Source organism: Aquarana catesbeiana, linkage group LG04 (assembly GCF_042186555.1).
Source record: "Aquarana catesbeiana isolate 2022-GZ linkage group LG04, ASM4218655v1, whole genome shotgun sequence".
NCBI classification, from domain to species: domain Eukaryota; kingdom Metazoa; phylum Chordata; class Amphibia; order Anura; family Ranidae; genus Aquarana; species Aquarana catesbeiana.
This window is the reverse complement of record NC_133327.1, coordinates 453,761,073-453,779,399: the sequence shown is the minus strand read 5'-3', so window position 1 is coordinate 453,779,399 and position 18,327 is coordinate 453,761,073. Positions and strand designations below refer to the sequence as shown.

Here is an 18,327-nt window from a genome sequence, read left to right as displayed (position 1 = left end):
TGGAGTTGGGTGAAACCATAATATATGAAAAAAAAGAAAAACACAATACATTAACAAAACAGGATATAGGTTGATTCATCTAAGTATTTTTTTGCATTTCATGTAATACAAGTATCATTACATTTTATACAATGTAATCAGTGGACATGCTGACAAACATGCTGGTGTATTAAAGGGCAACAAGTAAACATTACAGGGCAATTAACTGAACATAGCCAAGCCTATCATGTGTGAGAAGGAGTTTGCGGTAACATCTCGTTACTGCTTAGTGTACACCAACCACACTGTTTGCTCCCCCTAATAAAGAGGACCTGTCACCAGCCATCAAAGTACCTGTCACAAGCCAAAGTACCTGTCACCACCCATCAAAGTACCTGAGTACCTGTCACAGCCCATCTGAGTACCCGAGTACCTGTCACAGCCCATCTGAGTACCCGAGTACCTGAGTAACTGTCACAGTCCATCTGAGTACCCGAGTACCTGAGTACCTGTCACAGTCCATCTGAGTACCCGAGTACCTGAGTACCTGTCACAGTTCACCTGAGTACCCGAGTACCTATCAAAGTCCATCTGAGTACCTGAGTACCTGTCACAGTTCATCTGAGTACCCGAGTACCTGTCACAGTTCATCTGAGTACCAGAGTACCTGTCACAGTCCATCTGAGTACCCGAGTACCGGTCACAGCCCATCTGAGTACCCGAGTACCTGCCACAGTTCACCTGAGTACCCGAGTACCTATCAAAGTCCATCTGAGTACCTGAGTACCTGTCACAGTTCATCTGAGTACCCGAGTACCTGTCACAGTTCATCTGAGTACCCGAGTACCTGTCACAGTCCATCTGAGTACCGGAGAACCTGTCACAGTTCATCCGATTACCCAAATACCTGAGTACCTGTCACAGTTCACCTGAATACCCGAGTACCTGAGTACCTGTGACAGTTCGTCTGAGTACCCGAGTACCTGTCATAGTCCAGCTGAGTACCTGAGTACCTGTCACGGTTCATCTGAGTACCTAAGTACCTGAGTACCTGTCACAGTCCATCACATATGAACAAACAAAAAAAGAGGGGACTTATGAGCTAAATACTTTGCTTGATTAAATAAATGTAGACAGATGGGGATAATACCCAAAATACATCTGCATGTAGATGCAGTTACTTGCAAACACCCAAGGGCTCAAAAAATCATAGATGGGTGTGTTCCTCTGAATTAAAGAGCATAACAATAAAAAATGGAGGGGAAAAGGCAAAAGAATTCTTCAACGAGGAACCAGCAAGGTAGCAAAAATATACTTTATTATAGAAAAATAATACCACATATACACCAAACAGTGTCAAAAAGAAAAATATGACAGTAAATAAACCAAATACCACCACTAACAATAAAATAGACAACGTTGTCTAAAAACAAAAACAACATACAGATGGCCACCACTACACATACAATCACAACTAATGGGCTACTTGGACAGAAACCGTCTCATATAAAGTGACTATAAATTAGAGTTAGAGGCCAAAAGGTGAATGTATACAGCCATGGGGGATGGAAGTCCGCTGTGCACGCTGCCAATAACAGACACTGAGTATGACTAAAGTTATAGGCCACAAGGTTTGCTGATAGTAGCACTTGCAGATGAATACTCAGCCACAGCTGATAACATACATAAACCGCTGTGTAGATGCTCTGCAAAAGTACAGGAGGGAGTGTATGCCTGTGTGGATGGTGATGTATAAACACAGCGTGTTTGCTGAATCATGAAATAATAGTAAATGGATACGATCTCACCAGACCAGGAACATCAAGATGTAACAGGCATGCTGAATACTCCGATCCTCCTCGAGTTTTCTCAGGTTATGCGAGACAGCTAAATCCTTCTCTGGCCAGATGGAAGTGACTCGTAAGACTGTATAAGCGAATGCCCGCCAGGATAGTAGAAATTAGGGAGATGTTGTAGCGTACCGCCTTGATGCGGAGTAACTCCTTGATTACTTCCTGGTTCCGTACGGCAAGGCTACGACAAGGCTTCAGCGGCTTCAGTGGTATAACGAATCAGGTCCCCAGGGCTGGTGGGTGGATCTGTACGTGTGCTACGTCAAACGTGATGGCGTCATGCTGACGCGTTTCATCCGTCAAGGATTTCTTCAGAGCATGCGCCGTAGCTAGGGCAGACGGCTTATATAGGCATTCCAGATAGAGACGTAGATACGTCAACTAGCGGTTGTCTAGGCAACAGCGCAACAAATAGACAGCCATTCAATCATAAGACAACAACAAATCATAATGAAAAGGGCCCGTCCGTGGGTGCGGCACCGCCTAAAGATAATACAGAAATAATTAAAAAGGAAAAAGAAAAAAAAAAAAAAAGAAAAGAAAAGAAAAGAAAAGAAAAAAAAAAAAAAAAAAAAGGGAGGGGGTGAGGAAGTATTGAAAAATTTGATCAAATTAAAATGGATAAGGGAATCAAATGTAAATAAGTATATTTTGAAATAAATAAACAAGACGAGGACAAAGGGACATGAAGTATCTCCCCTAGCAACTATGGTGTAAGAAATACTGATAAGTTGCACTCATTGTTTAACCCATGTGGGGACATACTGTCAAGGGTATATATCCACATTTTTTCCTTCTGGCAGAGAATCCTGTCGAAGTCACCCCTTCTGAGGGGAAGATTTAACCTGTAGATACCCTTGACAGTAAGTCCCGTGGGATCCCCACCATGGTGATTAAGAAAATGTAGGGGGATGGGACGTTCGTCATCCTTACTGAGAATGCTCTGGACGTGTTCACTGATTCTGATCCTGAGTTTCCTTTTAGTTTTCCCCACATATTTTTTGCCACATGGGCATGTGAGCATATAGACCACTCGTGTGGTATTGCAGTTAATAAAGTTATAAATTTTAAACTGTCTCTTACCGTCAGAACCAGTGAACACGTCCGTGCACTCCACATACCTACAGATGGTACATCTGCCGCATTTAAACATGCCTCTTAGAGGTGGAAGTTGTGTGAGCCAATTTTTACTCTGTGACCTTTGATATTCAGAATGAATCAAATGGTCCTTAAGATTCCGAGAACGTCGAGCGGTGAGAAGAGGGCGTTCCCCTACTATTTCACCAAGAGCAGGGGAGCCGGAGAGAATATGCCAATGATTACTGAGAATGGTCCTAATTTGTTCCCATTGGGAACCAAATTTGGTAATGATCCTGGGGGGCCCATATTTATCTTTGGAGGTCATGGGTTTCTTTCTAACAAGAAGTTGCTGTCGGTCAGTCTGAAGAGCTCGTTTCTTGGCTGTTCTAATAGACGCATGGGAGTAACCCCTATCCCGAAATCTACCATATAGATCCCTGGCTTCAGTGTCAAAATCCTGTTGTGTGGAGCAGTTTCTACGAATACGGAGAAACTGTCCCACAGGTATACCTCTTATTAGCGATCTTGGATGGTCACTTGTAGCCTGGAGGAGTGTGTTCGCTGCCGTGGGTTTCCTATATGTCTTGGTACTAATCTTTCCATTATCAGCAGTAAGGGTCAGATCTAGAAAGGGGAGAGAGTGCTGGTGTGCTGTGTAAGTGAGCCTAATATTCCGGTCATTGATGTTAAGTTCATCCATAAACAACACCAATTCCTGTTCTGTCCCCCCCCAAATCATAAGTACGTCGTCGATGTACCTCAGCCACAGATGACTGTGGCCGAGGTACATCGACGAACGATAAACACACTCCTCCTCCCACATGCCCAAATGAAGGCATGCGTATGAGGGAGCCCAGGGTGCCCCCATTGAGGTACCCCTAATTTGTCGGTAGTATGTCCCCATAAACTGGAAGCAATTATGCTCCAGCAAAAAGTTAAGTACATCACAAATGAACTCATTTTGATGTCCCAGATGTGGAAATTTCTTATCAAGAAAAAATTGAACTGCTTTAAGCCCCCAGGCATGGGGAATTGATGTATATAAGGATTCGACATCTATACCAACCAAAAGAGATCCCTCCGGTAGGACCACACCATCTAGATGGGATAGTACATGCCCCGTGTCCTGCACATATGAGGGTAAGTCAAATACGCATGCCTTCATTTGGGCATGTGGGAGGAGGAGTGTGTTTATCGTTCGTCGATGTACCTCGGCCACAGTCATCTGTGGCTGAGGTACATCGACGACGTACTTATGATTTGGGGGGGGGGACAGAACAGGAATTGGTGTTGTTTATGGATGAACTTAACATCAATGACCGGAATATTAGGCTCACTTACACAGCACACCAGCACTCTCTCCCCTTTCTAGATCTGACCCTTACTGCTGATAATGGAAAGATTAGTACCAAGACATATAGGAAACCCACGGCAGCGAACACACTCCTCCAGGCTACAAGTGACCATCCAAGATCGCTAATAAGAGGTATACCTGTGGGACAGTTTCTCCGTATTCGTAGAAACTGCTCCACACAACAGGATTTTGACACTGAAGCCAGGGATCTATATGGTAGATTTCGGGATAGGGGTTACTCCCATGCGTCTATTAGAACAGCCAAGAAACGAGCTCTTCAGACTGACCGACAGCAACTTCTTGTTAGAAAGAAACCCATGACCTCCAAAGATAAATATGGGCCCCCCAGGATCATTACCAAATTTGGTTCCCAATGGGAACAAATTAGGACCATTCTCAGTAATCATTGGCATATTCACTCCGGCTCCCCTGCTCTTGGTGAAATAGTAGGGGAACGCCCTCTTCTCACCGCTCGACGTTCTCGGAATCTTAAGGACCATTTGATTCATTCTGAATATCAAAGGTCACAGAGTAAAAATTGGCTCACACAACTTCCACCTCTAAGAGGCATGTTTAAATGCGGCAGATGTACCATCTGTAGGTATGTGGAGCGCACAGACGTGTTCACTGGTTCTGACGGTAAGAGACAGTTTAAAATTTATAACTTTATTAACTGCAATACCACACGAGTGGTCTATATGCTCACATGCCCATGTGGCAAAAAATATGTGGGGAAAACTAAAAGGAAACTCAGGATCAGAATCAGTGAACACGTCCAGAGCATTCTCAGTAAGGATGACGAACGTCCCATCCCCCTACATTTTCTTAATCACCATGGTGGGGATCCCACGGGACTTACTGTCAAGGGTATCTACAGGTTAAATCTTCCCCTCAGAAGGGGTGACTTCGACAGGATTCTCTGCCAGAAGGAAAAAATGTGGATATATACCCTTGACAGTATGTCCCCACATGGGTTAAACAATGAGTGCAACTTATCAGTATTTCTTACACCATAGTTGCTAGGGGAGATACTTCATGTCCCTTTGTCCTCGTCTTGTTTATTTATTTCAAAATATACTTATTTACATTTGATTCCCTTATCCATTTTAATTTAATCAAATTTTTCAATACTTCCTCCCCCCCTCCCTTTTTTTTTTTTTTCTTTTTCTTTTTCCTTTTTAATTATTTCTGTATTATCTTGAGGCGGTGCCGCACCCACGGACGGGCCCGTTTCATTATGATTTGTTGTTGTCTTATGATTGAATGGCTGTCTATTTGTTGCGCTGTTGCCTAGACAACCGCTAGTTGACGTATCTACGTCTCTATCTGGAATGGCTATATAAGCCGTCTGCCCTAGCTATGGCGCATGCTCTGAAGAAATCCTTGACGGATGAAACGCGTCAGCATGACGCCATCACGTTTGACGTAGCACACGTACAGATCCACCCACCAGCCCTGGGGACCTGATTCGTTATACCACTGAAGCCGCTGAAGCCTTGTCGTAGCCTTGCCGTACGGAACCAGGAAGTAATCAAGGAGTTACTCCGCATCAAGGCGGTACGCTACAACATCTCCCTAATTTCTACTATCCTGGCGGGCATTCGCTTATACAGTCTTACGAGTCACTTCCATCTGGCCAGAGAAGGATTTAGCTGTCTCGCATAACCTGAGAAAACTCGAGGAGGATCGGAGTGTTCAGCATGCCTGTTACATCTTGATGTTCCTGGTCTGGTGAGATCGTATCCATTTACTATTATTTCATGATTCAGCAAACACGCTGTGTTTATACATCACCATCCACACAGGCATACACTCCCTCCTGTACTTTTGCAGAGCATCTACACAGCGGTTTATGTATGTTATCAGCTGTGGCTGAGTATTCATCTGCAAGTGCTACTATCAGCAAACCTTGTGGCCTATAACTTTAGTCATACTCAGTGTCTGTTATTGGCAGCGTGCACAGCGGACTTCCATCCCCCATGGCTGTATACATTCACCTTTTGGCCTCTAACTCTAATTTATAGTCACTTTATATGAGACGGTTTCTGTCCAAGTAGCCCATTAGTTGTGATTGTATGTGTAGTGGTGGCCATCTGTATGTTGTTTTTGTTTTTAGACAACGTTGTCTATTTTATTGTTAGTGGTGGTATTTGGTTTATTTACTGTCATATTTTTCTTTTTGACACTGTTTGGTGTATATGTGGTATTATTTTTCTATAATAAAGTATATTTTTGCTACCTTGCTGGTTCCTCGTTGAAGAATTCTTTTGCCTTTTCCCCTCCATTTTTTTCTGTTACAGTCCATCACATAAATGGGGTCATTTTGTGGGAAATTCCACTGTCCTGGTGCTCCAGGGCCTTCACAAATTTAATAGGTCGTTAGGAAATTAGAGGTGTAATTTATGCTCCTAGAACCCCTGACGGTGCTCCCTGCATGTTGGACCTCTGTGTGGCCAGGGTGTGTAAAAGTCTCACATGTGGTATCGCTATACTCGGGAGGAGTAGCAGAATGTATTTTGGGGTGTAATTGGAAGTATGCATATGCTGTATGTGAGACATAACTTGTTATTATGACAATTTTGTGAAAAAAAAATTCTTAATTTTCTCCAGAATTGTGGGAAAAAATGACAACTTCAAAAAATTCACCATACCTCTTAATAAATACCTTTGACTGTCTACTTTTCAAAAAGGGGTCATTTGGGGGGTATTTGTACTTTCCTGACATTTCAGAGCCTCAAGAAATTATAGGCTGTCAGTGCATCAGGTGTGATCAGATGTGATCAATTTTCAATGATTTGCACCATAACTTGTAGACTCTAACCTTCACAGAGACTAAATAATATCCACTAAATTTAGGTTATTTTTAGCAAAGAGATGTAGCAGTATAAATTTTGGCCCAAATATATACAACAAAAATGACTTATTTGCAAAACTTTATCATAGAAATTAAAAAAAAAGAGTTTTTTTTCCTTTCAAAATTTTCGCTCTTTTTTCACTTATGCCGCAAAAAATAAAAAACCCAGTGGTGATTAAATACCACCAAAAGAAAGCTCTATTTGTATGAAAAAAAATGATAAAAATGTATTTGGGTACAGTGATGCATGACTGAGTAATTAGTATTCAAAGTGTGAGAGCGCTGAAAGCTAAAAATTGGTCTGGGAAGGAAGGGTGTATAAATGCCCTGTATTGAAGTGGTTAAAGATAGCAGTAACACCAGCATAGATTAACTGTGATCACAGCAGAAGCAATAGAGGCTCACTCTGTCAAAAACAATTTTTTATAAATTTAAATTCAGGCAGACAGAATCGCTCATTATTAATGGCATGTTGTCGAGGAGGAAAAGCTTATGCCATATGTACATATTTGCAGTGCAGGCAGCCTATTCATTTTGACATATTAAGGCACCTGCACATTTTATTTCAGAGTACCACAACTCACAGGTTGTGTGCTGGCCTGAAATGAAGGTCTATTGTGGTATGTTAGGGATGTAAGTTCAAACTGAACTGCACCGAAATACAATAAACTGTAGTGGACACATATGTGGTAAAAATGGCATGTTACTGCAAGTAATCAATGACCATTTCCTACTTTTGTTTTATTTATAGGTTATGTTATATTAAGCAGGTCTGCACGGTATACAGGTTTCAGGCACTAAAAAAAAAAAAAAAAAAAAAAAAAAAAAAACTTGTCTGTGCACTCTGTTACACTTACTATATATGTAATTTAAAATGTAATATGTAATATTTTCTATTTTAAAAATTCATATATACATATGTAAATGACTACTGTAAATGAATGTAAATTATTACCTGGAGTCTGTGTTGTATAACCTGCACATATTAAAAAAAAAAAAAGTTACACCCGGAGATTTCATACTTAAATCAGAAATCTATCTAGGTAATAATATTTAAAAGTAATGTAATTTCCATCTTAGTTTGCCCAATTTAGAGTTAAACCAATCTTGGTGTATATGTAAACACAGGAGTCAGATACAACATCTATAAAAGGTATTTACCTCCTTGATGTTTTAATGTTTTTTGTCATTTAAGAACATTGAACAGTGGGTTTGATTATTATTTTTTTTGATAAACAGAAATAAACTCTTTCATGATGGGCCGAAGTTCTATACAATGTGATTTAAATTAATTACTTAATTGTTGGCAAAGTTTCATACTCTAAATACAAACATGAAGAGTGTTTAGTGGGCACCAACGCCCTTACTGAACAGTTCACTTTAAGAACTGGCAAACACAACTATGTTTTACTCTGACAAAATTACCTTGATAACAACATGAATTTAGTGACATGTTATATATACATCAATGAAAGGAAACATACTTTATTCTAACCATTAGTCTGCTGGTAATTATTCAATAATGAAAAATCATTAACCTTTAAAGTCCAACCCTAGACAAAACATTTTGGTATAGAGTGTGCATGAGTTTAGAACCCTTACTCTAAACCATGTGATCAAAGAAGGTTTTTCTTTTTCAATGTTTTTATTAATTTTACGAGATCAACAGAACACAAGAGCAGATTTCATCATTTCTCAAGGCACATGGCATTTATGTAAATACAAAGAAAAAGCTAGTATGACTGTTATTACCATATACAGCTCTACAGATTCAATGGTTCAACATAGATATGCATGAATAAATCAGCTAAACAGCTGTCAACAAAAACAAAATTGAGCAACAGAAAAAAAAAAGAAAGAAAAAAAAAAGAAAAATATAGGAAGAGAAAATAAGAGCAACAAGCAAGATAACATTTTTGTTTTTTTTTGTTTTTTCCTCAGTTAACCGAGCCATGCAATTCATTACCTGAATCCTGGTTTGAACGGCTGGTTCAAAGCAAAAATACATTTAAAGTATAATTCCAGCCAAAACATTTTTCCTACTTTGAGATAAAATGAAGAAGGTTTGGAACTCTTGCTATAGATAGATTTCCCTTCACTTTCTGTCCTGCTGACAATATTTAACCAGAAAGTGAGAGGAATTCACCAACATCACAGATAGAAATGAAAACTCATTTTTATAGTAGATAAGGGGTGGATAGGATACTTGATGTTTCTGTTTATGTTGTAGACTTTACCTTCCTGTCTAAAACTATTGTCAATGGGACAGCAAGTGAGGGACAATCTCTGTTATGGAGCCAGAACAATTAAAACCATAAAAGATTTTTAATTCTTTCTCAATCCATCTACAACAAATTTTTTTTGACTTGACATTTACTTTAAAATAAGGCTAATTGGCCTTGTACTTTTTGTGGTAGTAAGTTTTTTACCAGCATTGCACAAGTTTTTGGGGCAAAATTGTCTGTGCAAACAAAATGCTAATTACAGCAGCCCTCAAAATTTCCACTCGCCTGCTCACATTTAGCTAGTGGAAGTTAGTTGAGGGCGAGTGTGAAGCAGGGGCAGACTGGGCTCACAGTTTCCTGGCTGATCACTTCTGGCAGAAGTGGTGCAGCCTTTTTTACAGGGCATCTGATGCCCTGTAAAAAAGGCTGCACCGCTTCTGCCAGAAGAAATCAGCCAGGAAACTGTCAGGAAGATTGCCGGCCGGATCACACAGAGCAGAGATCTCCCACTGTGACCCAGCTTGTATATGAAACGCCAGCCGCTGTCAAACAAAGTCCCACCTCCTGAACGGGCTCCTATGATAGACAGCACACTGGTCCAATGCCTGTCCAGGAGGCAGGACTTTGACAGCGGCTGGCGTTTCATATACAAGCTGTGTCACACTGGGAAATCCCTGCTCTGTGCGATCTGCCCGGCAATCCTCCCAATTCCTCCCTGTGATCTCTGCTGCATTGATGGGCACTGATGAGGCTGCACTTATGGGTACTGATAAGCTGCACTGATACACTGCATTGATGAGGCAGCATTGATTATCTGCTCTGATAAGGCAGCACTGATATGCTGCACTGATGGGCACTAATGAGGCAGCACTGATATCCTTCACTGATGGGGCTGCACTGATGGCCACTGATGAGGCGGCAATGATCGGCACTAATGAGGCTGCACTGATGGGTGCCTTTGTATTACACATTTACACAGGCTATGGTTTCTAAATATTTTGGCAACAAAAACCGTTTTTTTTCCTACAGTTCCAGGTAAGAACACAGCTGTTATTATTTCACTTGGAAGCCTTTTGTTAGCTAACTGTTCCACAGAATTTTAATAAAATTGAATGTGTTACCTGCTAGAACTGATGAAAAGGCAGCACGGAATCCAGACATTTCAATTGAACTATCACTTTTAAATTCAATGCTGATTACATTAGATGAGGAGGAGTAAGTATAGTTTGAAGGATAGCAAAGCGTTGCCAAAAGTGTAGTATTTTGGGGATGTCCATCATACACTTTCACCCAGTCATAAACACAGTTATTCGATGTTTCTAATCTAACAACAAAACACAAAAAACGTATCAATTCTAAATCAGATCTAGAGGCCAAAACAATCCAGATAAATCTGGTGGAATTTGGTGAATAGATTTGTTAATTTAAAAGTACATTCCGACATCTTTTTCTCCAAAAATGTTGCAAATAACTTATATTATTTTTAGTAGCTGGGAAAGCACCTTTCCTCAGTGTGACTTTAACTGCTTGCCGACCAGCCGCCACAGTTATACTGTGGCAGGTTGGCTCGGCTGCGTGAATCGCCGGTCCCTTTAATGGCTATAGGAGGCGCACGCCTGCAGTGCGTCGCTGGAGTCTATACACGTGGCCAGCGGCCGCGATGTCCGCTGGCCACGATGTCCGCTGGCCACCTGCGATCACTCCACAGAGTGCCAGGACGGGGATCTGTCAATGTAAACAAACAGATCCCGTTCTGTCAGGGGACTAGAGAGAGGGATCACCTTTTCCTAGTGATCAGGAACAGCGATCTCTCTCTACTCCCAGTCAGTCCACTCCCTCCACAGTTAGAAACTCCTTCCTAGGGATCACTTAACCCCTTGATCGCGCCCTGGTGTTAACCCCTTCCCTGCCAATGTAATTTATACAATGATCAGTGGCTATTTTTAGCTCTGATCACTGTAATAATGTCACTGGTCCCAAAAAAAGTGTCAAAAGTGTCCGATTTGTGAGCCGCAATGTCGCAGTCCTGCTAAAAATCACTGATCACTGCCATTACTATTAAAAAAAAAAAAAAAAATGATAATAAAAATACCATAAAAATGTCTTATTTTGTAGACGCTATAACTTTTGCGCAAACCAATCAATATACTCTTATTGTGATTTTTTTAGCAAAATTATGTAGAAGAATACTGTACATTAATGGCCTAAACTGATGAAGAAATTTGTTAACTTTTTTTGGGAATATTTATTATAGCAAAGAGTAAAAAATATATTTTTTTCAAAACTGTCAGTCTTTTTTTGTTTATAGTAAAAAATTAAAAACAGCAGTGATCAAATACCACTGAAAGAAAGCTCTATTTGTGGAAAAAAAATAAATTTTTATCTGTCTTAAAATTCAGATCATGATATCCCATGCTGATCTTTTATACACTTGAGTCATTCAACCAGGCAAGACTAAATGACAAAGTTAATTGCAAAGTCTAAGTTTATAAACAGGTCACTATGAAAACCTACATTTTATTTTAAGTGTATGCATAGCCAAATATCTTTCTTGTTTTGGATGGATTAGGTAAGGGTTCAATCACCTATCAGGTTAGATTTTTACAACCTGTGTCCCATTTGGGAGGTTTCCCTTCAATTTCACAATCGGAAGGAAATTAAACCACACTTAGCCCTGGTTTGCATTTCAGTGATTTAGCATGCAATTTGACATGCCAAATCGGCGGCTATTGCTATATCTGAATCTGTGCAATGCCGCACCGATTTCCAAAAGTAGTTTCTGTACTACTTTTGGCGACTTTGGGGTGCAATTTCAATAGACATCTGTGCAGAATCCTGCACAGATGTCTCTGAAATTGACCCTGAAGTCGAGACTGACATGCGGGAATGAAATCGTGCGAGTTCCGCTGATTTCATTCCCTCTCTCAGTATAAACACAGGCTTAAGTGAAGGAAATTAAAAGATTTGTAGTGACCTCTTGTTGTAGAGGCAAGGTGAGCAATAGAACAGAGAATCTCCCCAGTGGGGATACAAACAGGAATAATACCCAATAGAGGGTCTAAACCTTTATCTCAATTCAAAACTGACAAAATAAGCTTTTCATTTACATACACTCTAACTTGGCACATTTTCAGTTCAGATTTCACAGCTTTTACTAGGTTTAAACTCATGATTGCCAGTGTAGGTTCTAGGTAAGTCTTTGTGCATGTGTGGAGTGCCATTTGCTTTTTTTAACAAGTAAAAAACTGTCCATATTATATTTGCTCAAAGGAGAAGTATGGTCAAAGCTCTTTTGGCCATACCTCTCATGTCACAGTAGTGCAGAACTAAGTGCACTTCTGTGAGCCAGATTCAGCCGACAGAACTAAAGCCCACTGTTGGCTGACATCAAAGAGCTGGTCCAGGCTCTGCAGGGATCCCAAAAATAATATTGAGATCTGTCCAGATGCCTGACTGCATCTGGCTCAGCCTCTCATCACACCGCTGAGCGTCAGAGCCAGCTGTTCCCGCTCCCTGCACAGCCCTGTACTTCAGTGAACACTGGAGGAGCAGAGCAGAGAGAAGGTGGCTGACAGTCACTGCTATCTGCTCACTGAAGATCAAGAACTGAGCAGTCAGCGGTTATGTGATCACTCAGTTCTAAGTCTTAGAGCTGGCAGGGGACACTTGCAGCAACGGACTGATGCTGCATCCACATAGGTGAGTATGTGTGTTTGTTTTTTTGTACTTTCATACTTCTCTTTTAAATAATAAACACATCTCTTGTTCTGAAACCATGTATGGAATAAATTATGTAGACCGACGTCTGAAAATGATATTTGTTTGGCTTGAATGTGCTCCTTTATCCAATAATTTCTCAATTACTGACCTAAAGCACGTAAACAGATTAAGCATTTTGACTTTAATTTCTTTATAATCTGGACAGATTAAAACCAGCATTTTCAAAAAAAAGCTAGCAATTATATTTTATTACAGGATAAGTTTCCCCTACTTTTATTATGCACTTACTGAAAATGTGTAAAAGTCAATTCCACACGATACCCTCTTGCTGTCTCAATCTCCCATATGCAGAAACTATTAGATGAGTAATTGTTGGGAAAATTTGGGCTGGTTATGACCCCATAAAACTGTGTAATGCGACCTCCACAGCTGGTGTTATTCCCTGTAATATACAAAATAAAATACCAAGAGGCATTGTATTCTATAATTCCAAATAAATGAAAAAAAAAAATGCAAATATTACTACATACGTGTAGTCCAGCTTGGAAATGTTGTATTCACTGTAAATTAAATAAATATTTCATCAAGTATTTCATTGCCAGATGGAATGGCAGAGATAAAACATGTTCTTAAACAAAAAATGAATAGGTATTTAATGCTGCATAGGAATTTAGGAACATACATGAACTATTCATTAATCTGTTAGGAAAATACATTAATAATTATTATTATGAATATTAACAGATGGAGAGACAAACATAAAATAAGTGAATCCAAATAAGGTAAACATTGAAATAAATGTATATACCTGTTGGCAAACCTGGGTATGTTGGGCGTTCTGTAAAAAGATACATATTTTAAATTAATCTCATTACTTTCTCTATACTTCCTTACATAGACAAACATAAAACAAAATGTCTAAGATGTGAATATTAGAGATACATGATGTTTTAAAGGCTAAGTTCACCTTTTGTTTCTAAAATTCCAGCTCCTCTATGTACCAATATCCCATAAATGTACTTCTTTTGTAGAAATAAAAAACCTATTTATTCTACATAGCTCTTACATCAGTGCCTGTGCTTGTTGTATAAAAAAAACTTCTCCATTATTTCCTAAACAGACCTTAGAACACGACACAGGAAGTAGTTCACAGCTGACTTTATTAGCACACACCCTGCATCATCTGACCTCCTACTCCAGGAGATTACTACCACATGTTTTTTAAATGCACTCAGAGATCACTGTTCCCACGGAATACACAAGCATCAATTTTTTTTTCTACCTTGAGCTAGCCATTCATTATACATTGTTCTTATCCAATTTCCTTTAGATTTACCTTCACCTATGTAGTGGAAGGACCTGTCTGATTGCATACAAATTGAAAGTGCTTAGGTTTGACCTCCTATTATATGGTTTTGGTAAATCTAATGGAAAATTGAACAAGAAAATTGTATAATGTATGGCCAGCCTGGCTTTCATTTTGCAATGATCTTTTTTATGGCAGAGTATGCAGAAGCTCGAATATTGAAAACAGGGGACGTATCTCCTGGGTTTTGTAAGGCTCTCCATACACTATACAATCTGATTGTGCAATCTCTTTTAGATCTACCATCAACTATGTAGTGCAAGCTCCTGCCTGATTGGATACAGAGTGAATGGATAGATAGGTGGGTCATCCTATTCCAAAGTAGTTCTGGTAAATCTAAAGAAAATTGTACAGATATGGTACAGATTGCATAGTGTATGGTCAGCTTTGTACAAGTACATAGGAGGGAGTGGATAGAGACACTCAGCTGTCAAGCCCCATTCACATCTCTGTGTAGCTGGAACTCACATTCTCACATGCACTGTTTTTCAGGGAGTTAGAGCATTTTCGTTCGTCCCACATAGGGCAGCCCATTCAACAATTGCCCTAAAGAAGCTCCAGAACTGGAGTGGTGCATGGTATATTTTTTACTGTGCTTTTTGGTGCGTTTGCAGCTTGATTCTGAAACACACGACAAAGCATGCATTTTCTGTGCAGTTTGCTATGCTTTTGAAAAACACACAGATGTGAATGGAGCCTCACCGTACTTGTGTAAACACACCAATTTCACTTTGTTACATATGATCATGTGGCAGGTCCTGATTGGCTGATTGTGCTAACCCTCCTTTCTATTCTGAATATTGCGCAGGGCTTATTTTAAAATATATTTAGGTACTTTACTCTAGTTTCATTTAAAGATAGTACACAGTAACTATTTATATGAGCACATAACTGATTAAATTTATATTTTTTATTATTTTACACAGAGTACAGAATGAAAGAAAATTGCTTCCCCAAGGTAACATACAACTTGTAAAGCCATGCACAGACCTGTGAGAACTCAGTAGCCTATTGAAGTTTGAAATAATGAATGTATTCCTTAGGACCCTGCTAGCTTAAATGTATTGACCCCATTAATTTGGTAGACCCAAGTCACGGTGACCAGTTATAGTAAAGCACCAAAATACTGCCACTATGTCTAACTTACTACCTATCTCCTCTTAAGCCTCATACACACGATCACATTTTCCACAGACAAAACCGTGGACTTTTGTCCGAAGGGCGTTGGCCCCAAACTTGTCTTGCATACAAATGGCACACAATTGTCGACCACCAAACTCGAACGTAGTGACGTACTAGACGTACTAAGAGCCAATAAAGAGGAAGTTCAATTGTCATGCGCCACCCTTTGGGCTCCTTCTGATAATTTTGTGTTAGTAGAAGTTTGGTAAGTGTTGATTCGCGTTTTTCATTTCGTGCTTTTCAGTTCGTTTCTGTACGGCCGTTCGTTAACCAGACATGTTGCGGAATTGGAGGAGATAACGTGTTTTTTTATAATTGGCCTTGGAGTTATTGCTTTGACCCAAGTCCAGTCCAGGAACAGGAGGAGGAGGAGGATTTCTTGGACCAAAAATTGTTTGCTTTATTAATCGTGACCAATTATGTCATATGCCATTGCTGTGGGAGCTCCAGGAGAATAATCCGGATGATTTTCGGAATTATCTCCGGATAACGGACCCCTGCTTTCACCAACTCTTGGCATAGTTGACCCACTATATTAAGAAGCAGGACACATGCATGAGGCTTTTATTTTATTTTTTGGTTGAATAATGATTTGATTTGGTATATCTTCTATATTTTTGGATGCATAGCATGCACTTTTTGGTTAAGTTCTATTGCCAGATAGCATGTCTAATTTTATTTTTTTTTCTTTTTTTAATGCACAATAAAAAAAATTGTGGAGAATAATACTTGGCTATGTGTTTTACTTCAAATGACAGTTTGGGAATAGGCAGTTACATTTAAAAAAATACAATGTAAAATTGACAAGTGACACCAACATAGTTGTATCTTTGATCTTAAAAATTGTGGGATAATGGTGTTGTGATAACTTGCCCAAATAAAAAAAAAAAAAACAAGCATAATAATATTATTCTTGATACCACTAGAAAATAAAAAACCTTTTAAAATAGGTTTGGCAGAACTCCATCAGTATCACCAGGAAAGCAGATTCATTATTATCCCAATAAAGAAGAAGAGAATGTGTGCTTCATAATTTGTCGCGTCACAAAGCTAATTCTCCATTACGAATGCTAGTTTACAAGACCGACCACTTCTGGCTCGTCCTTGCTTCCAAGCATGCGTGTTTGTACTTTGGACTTTTGTCCGACGCACTTGTGTACACACGCTCGAAAAATCCGACAACAGACCGTTGTCCGTGGAAAATTTATAAACCTGTCATCCAACATTTGTCCATGGAAAGTTGGCCAACAATTGTCTGAAGGAGCGTACAAATGGTCGGATTTTCCGCCAACAGCCTGTCATCACGCAATTCCCATCAAAAAATCAGATCGTGTGTACGAGGCTTAAGTGTGACATCTCTTGTTCCTGCTCACTTTTCTCTTGCTTATTACTGGGCAATGGCATCAGGAATATCAGAAATAAATGTTTTGCCTTGTCTCCTTCTGTCCTAAAACAGTCCTGTTTTACTTGTGATAGATTTGTTTAGTGAAAAATGAATGCAGTCATATTACCTGTGGAACCATTTACAAGGGCATTTTGGGAATCTAAAAGAATGAACATATAATTAGTCAGTGAAATGCATAAATATGAAAATACAAGAACAATGCTGATACTAAAATGAAAAAAAGTTCCATAGCTTGAAGTGAAGTACAGGACATGAGTGGTATATTCATAGACGCTAGCCACTAGGTTAGAGGCTGCTACCTTCAGGTGATTGAACACTGGCAGAGCTTTGCTGGATACGCCCCCTAGATGTACCCCTATAACCCTTTCCCACTCTGTGAGACCTCATTTTCTTTTTTAGCCACTAATACGGAATAATATAGAAACAGAGAGGAGGGTGGCCTGTTCCCAGTACTGCACTGCAAGATATGGAATTTACAAATAAGTCAAAACTCCTTTCATCTTAATTGTACAGTACAGTATCCATAGACCCTAGGACATCTCAGAGCAATGAACGAGAAGTGTGGACAACAACAAGGCAAACAGAACTGTACCAGCGGGACCAACAATACCAAGGGTCAATGGACCAAACTCAGAGTGCCGCTGCAAGAACCTTGGAGCCAAAAGCCGCATTCACAGAGGATTAGATGTCCACCTAGTAGAACTTGGAGAAAGTTTAAACTGATGAGCAGGTGGCAGCCAAGTAGTCACTTAGACAAAGAGAAAATCCACCTTTCTGATAGAAGCTGTGGCTTTCAGATAAATTCTGATAACTCTGACAGAATCCAGACAATGAAAAGCAATTTCTTTGGGATGCTTAAGAGCAGGGCACAAAGAAGAAAAGACTATGCTTTTACTGAGGTGGAAGGTTGACACCACCAGAGGTAGAAAGGTAGGTCTTAAATACAAGGCTAATTTATCCTTGTGAAGGATCAAGAATGCCTACTTACAAGAGAGAGCTTCTAGGTCAGCCACATGTGTGACAGATGTGTCACTAAAAGGCCACCTTGTATCAGAAATCTTTCAAAGATAGTTCCCTGATGGATGCAAAGGCTGGTTTCTACAGGGCAGAGAGAAACAAAATAAGATCCCCAGATTACACATGGTGCTGTAAAGGTGGTTTATACCAAGAAACACCTTGCATGAAAGGTTTTAACAAAGGATCGCAAAGCCAGAAGTTTCTGGAACAAAATGGAAAAGGCTAAAACTTGTCCCTTAAGAGTACAGTATTTAAGGCCAAATTCTGGTCAAGTTCTGATTGTAGAAAGGCC

At 39.8% G+C, this 18,327-nt stretch overlaps 1 protein-coding gene across 1 annotated transcript in view; it reads right to left on the bottom strand.

Annotated features, from left to right (window-relative positions):
- Positions 1 to 18,327, bottom strand: part of DMBT1 (deleted in malignant brain tumors 1) — a 165,362-nt gene that overhangs the window by 21,665 nt on the left and 125,370 nt on the right. Inside the window, exons 18-23 of the mRNA XM_073627487.1 lie at positions 17,125 to 17,157; positions 13,874 to 13,903; positions 13,596 to 13,625; positions 13,354 to 13,507; positions 10,467 to 10,669; positions 8,076 to 8,096 (exon numbers count right to left, since the gene is read on the bottom strand). Coding sequence (XP_073483588.1) covers positions 8,076 to 8,096; positions 10,467 to 10,669; positions 13,354 to 13,507; positions 13,596 to 13,625; positions 13,874 to 13,903; positions 17,125 to 17,157 — 471 coding nt within the window. The remainder of the gene's footprint in view (positions 1 to 8,075; positions 8,097 to 10,466; positions 10,670 to 13,353; positions 13,508 to 13,595; positions 13,626 to 13,873; positions 13,904 to 17,124; positions 17,158 to 18,327) is intronic.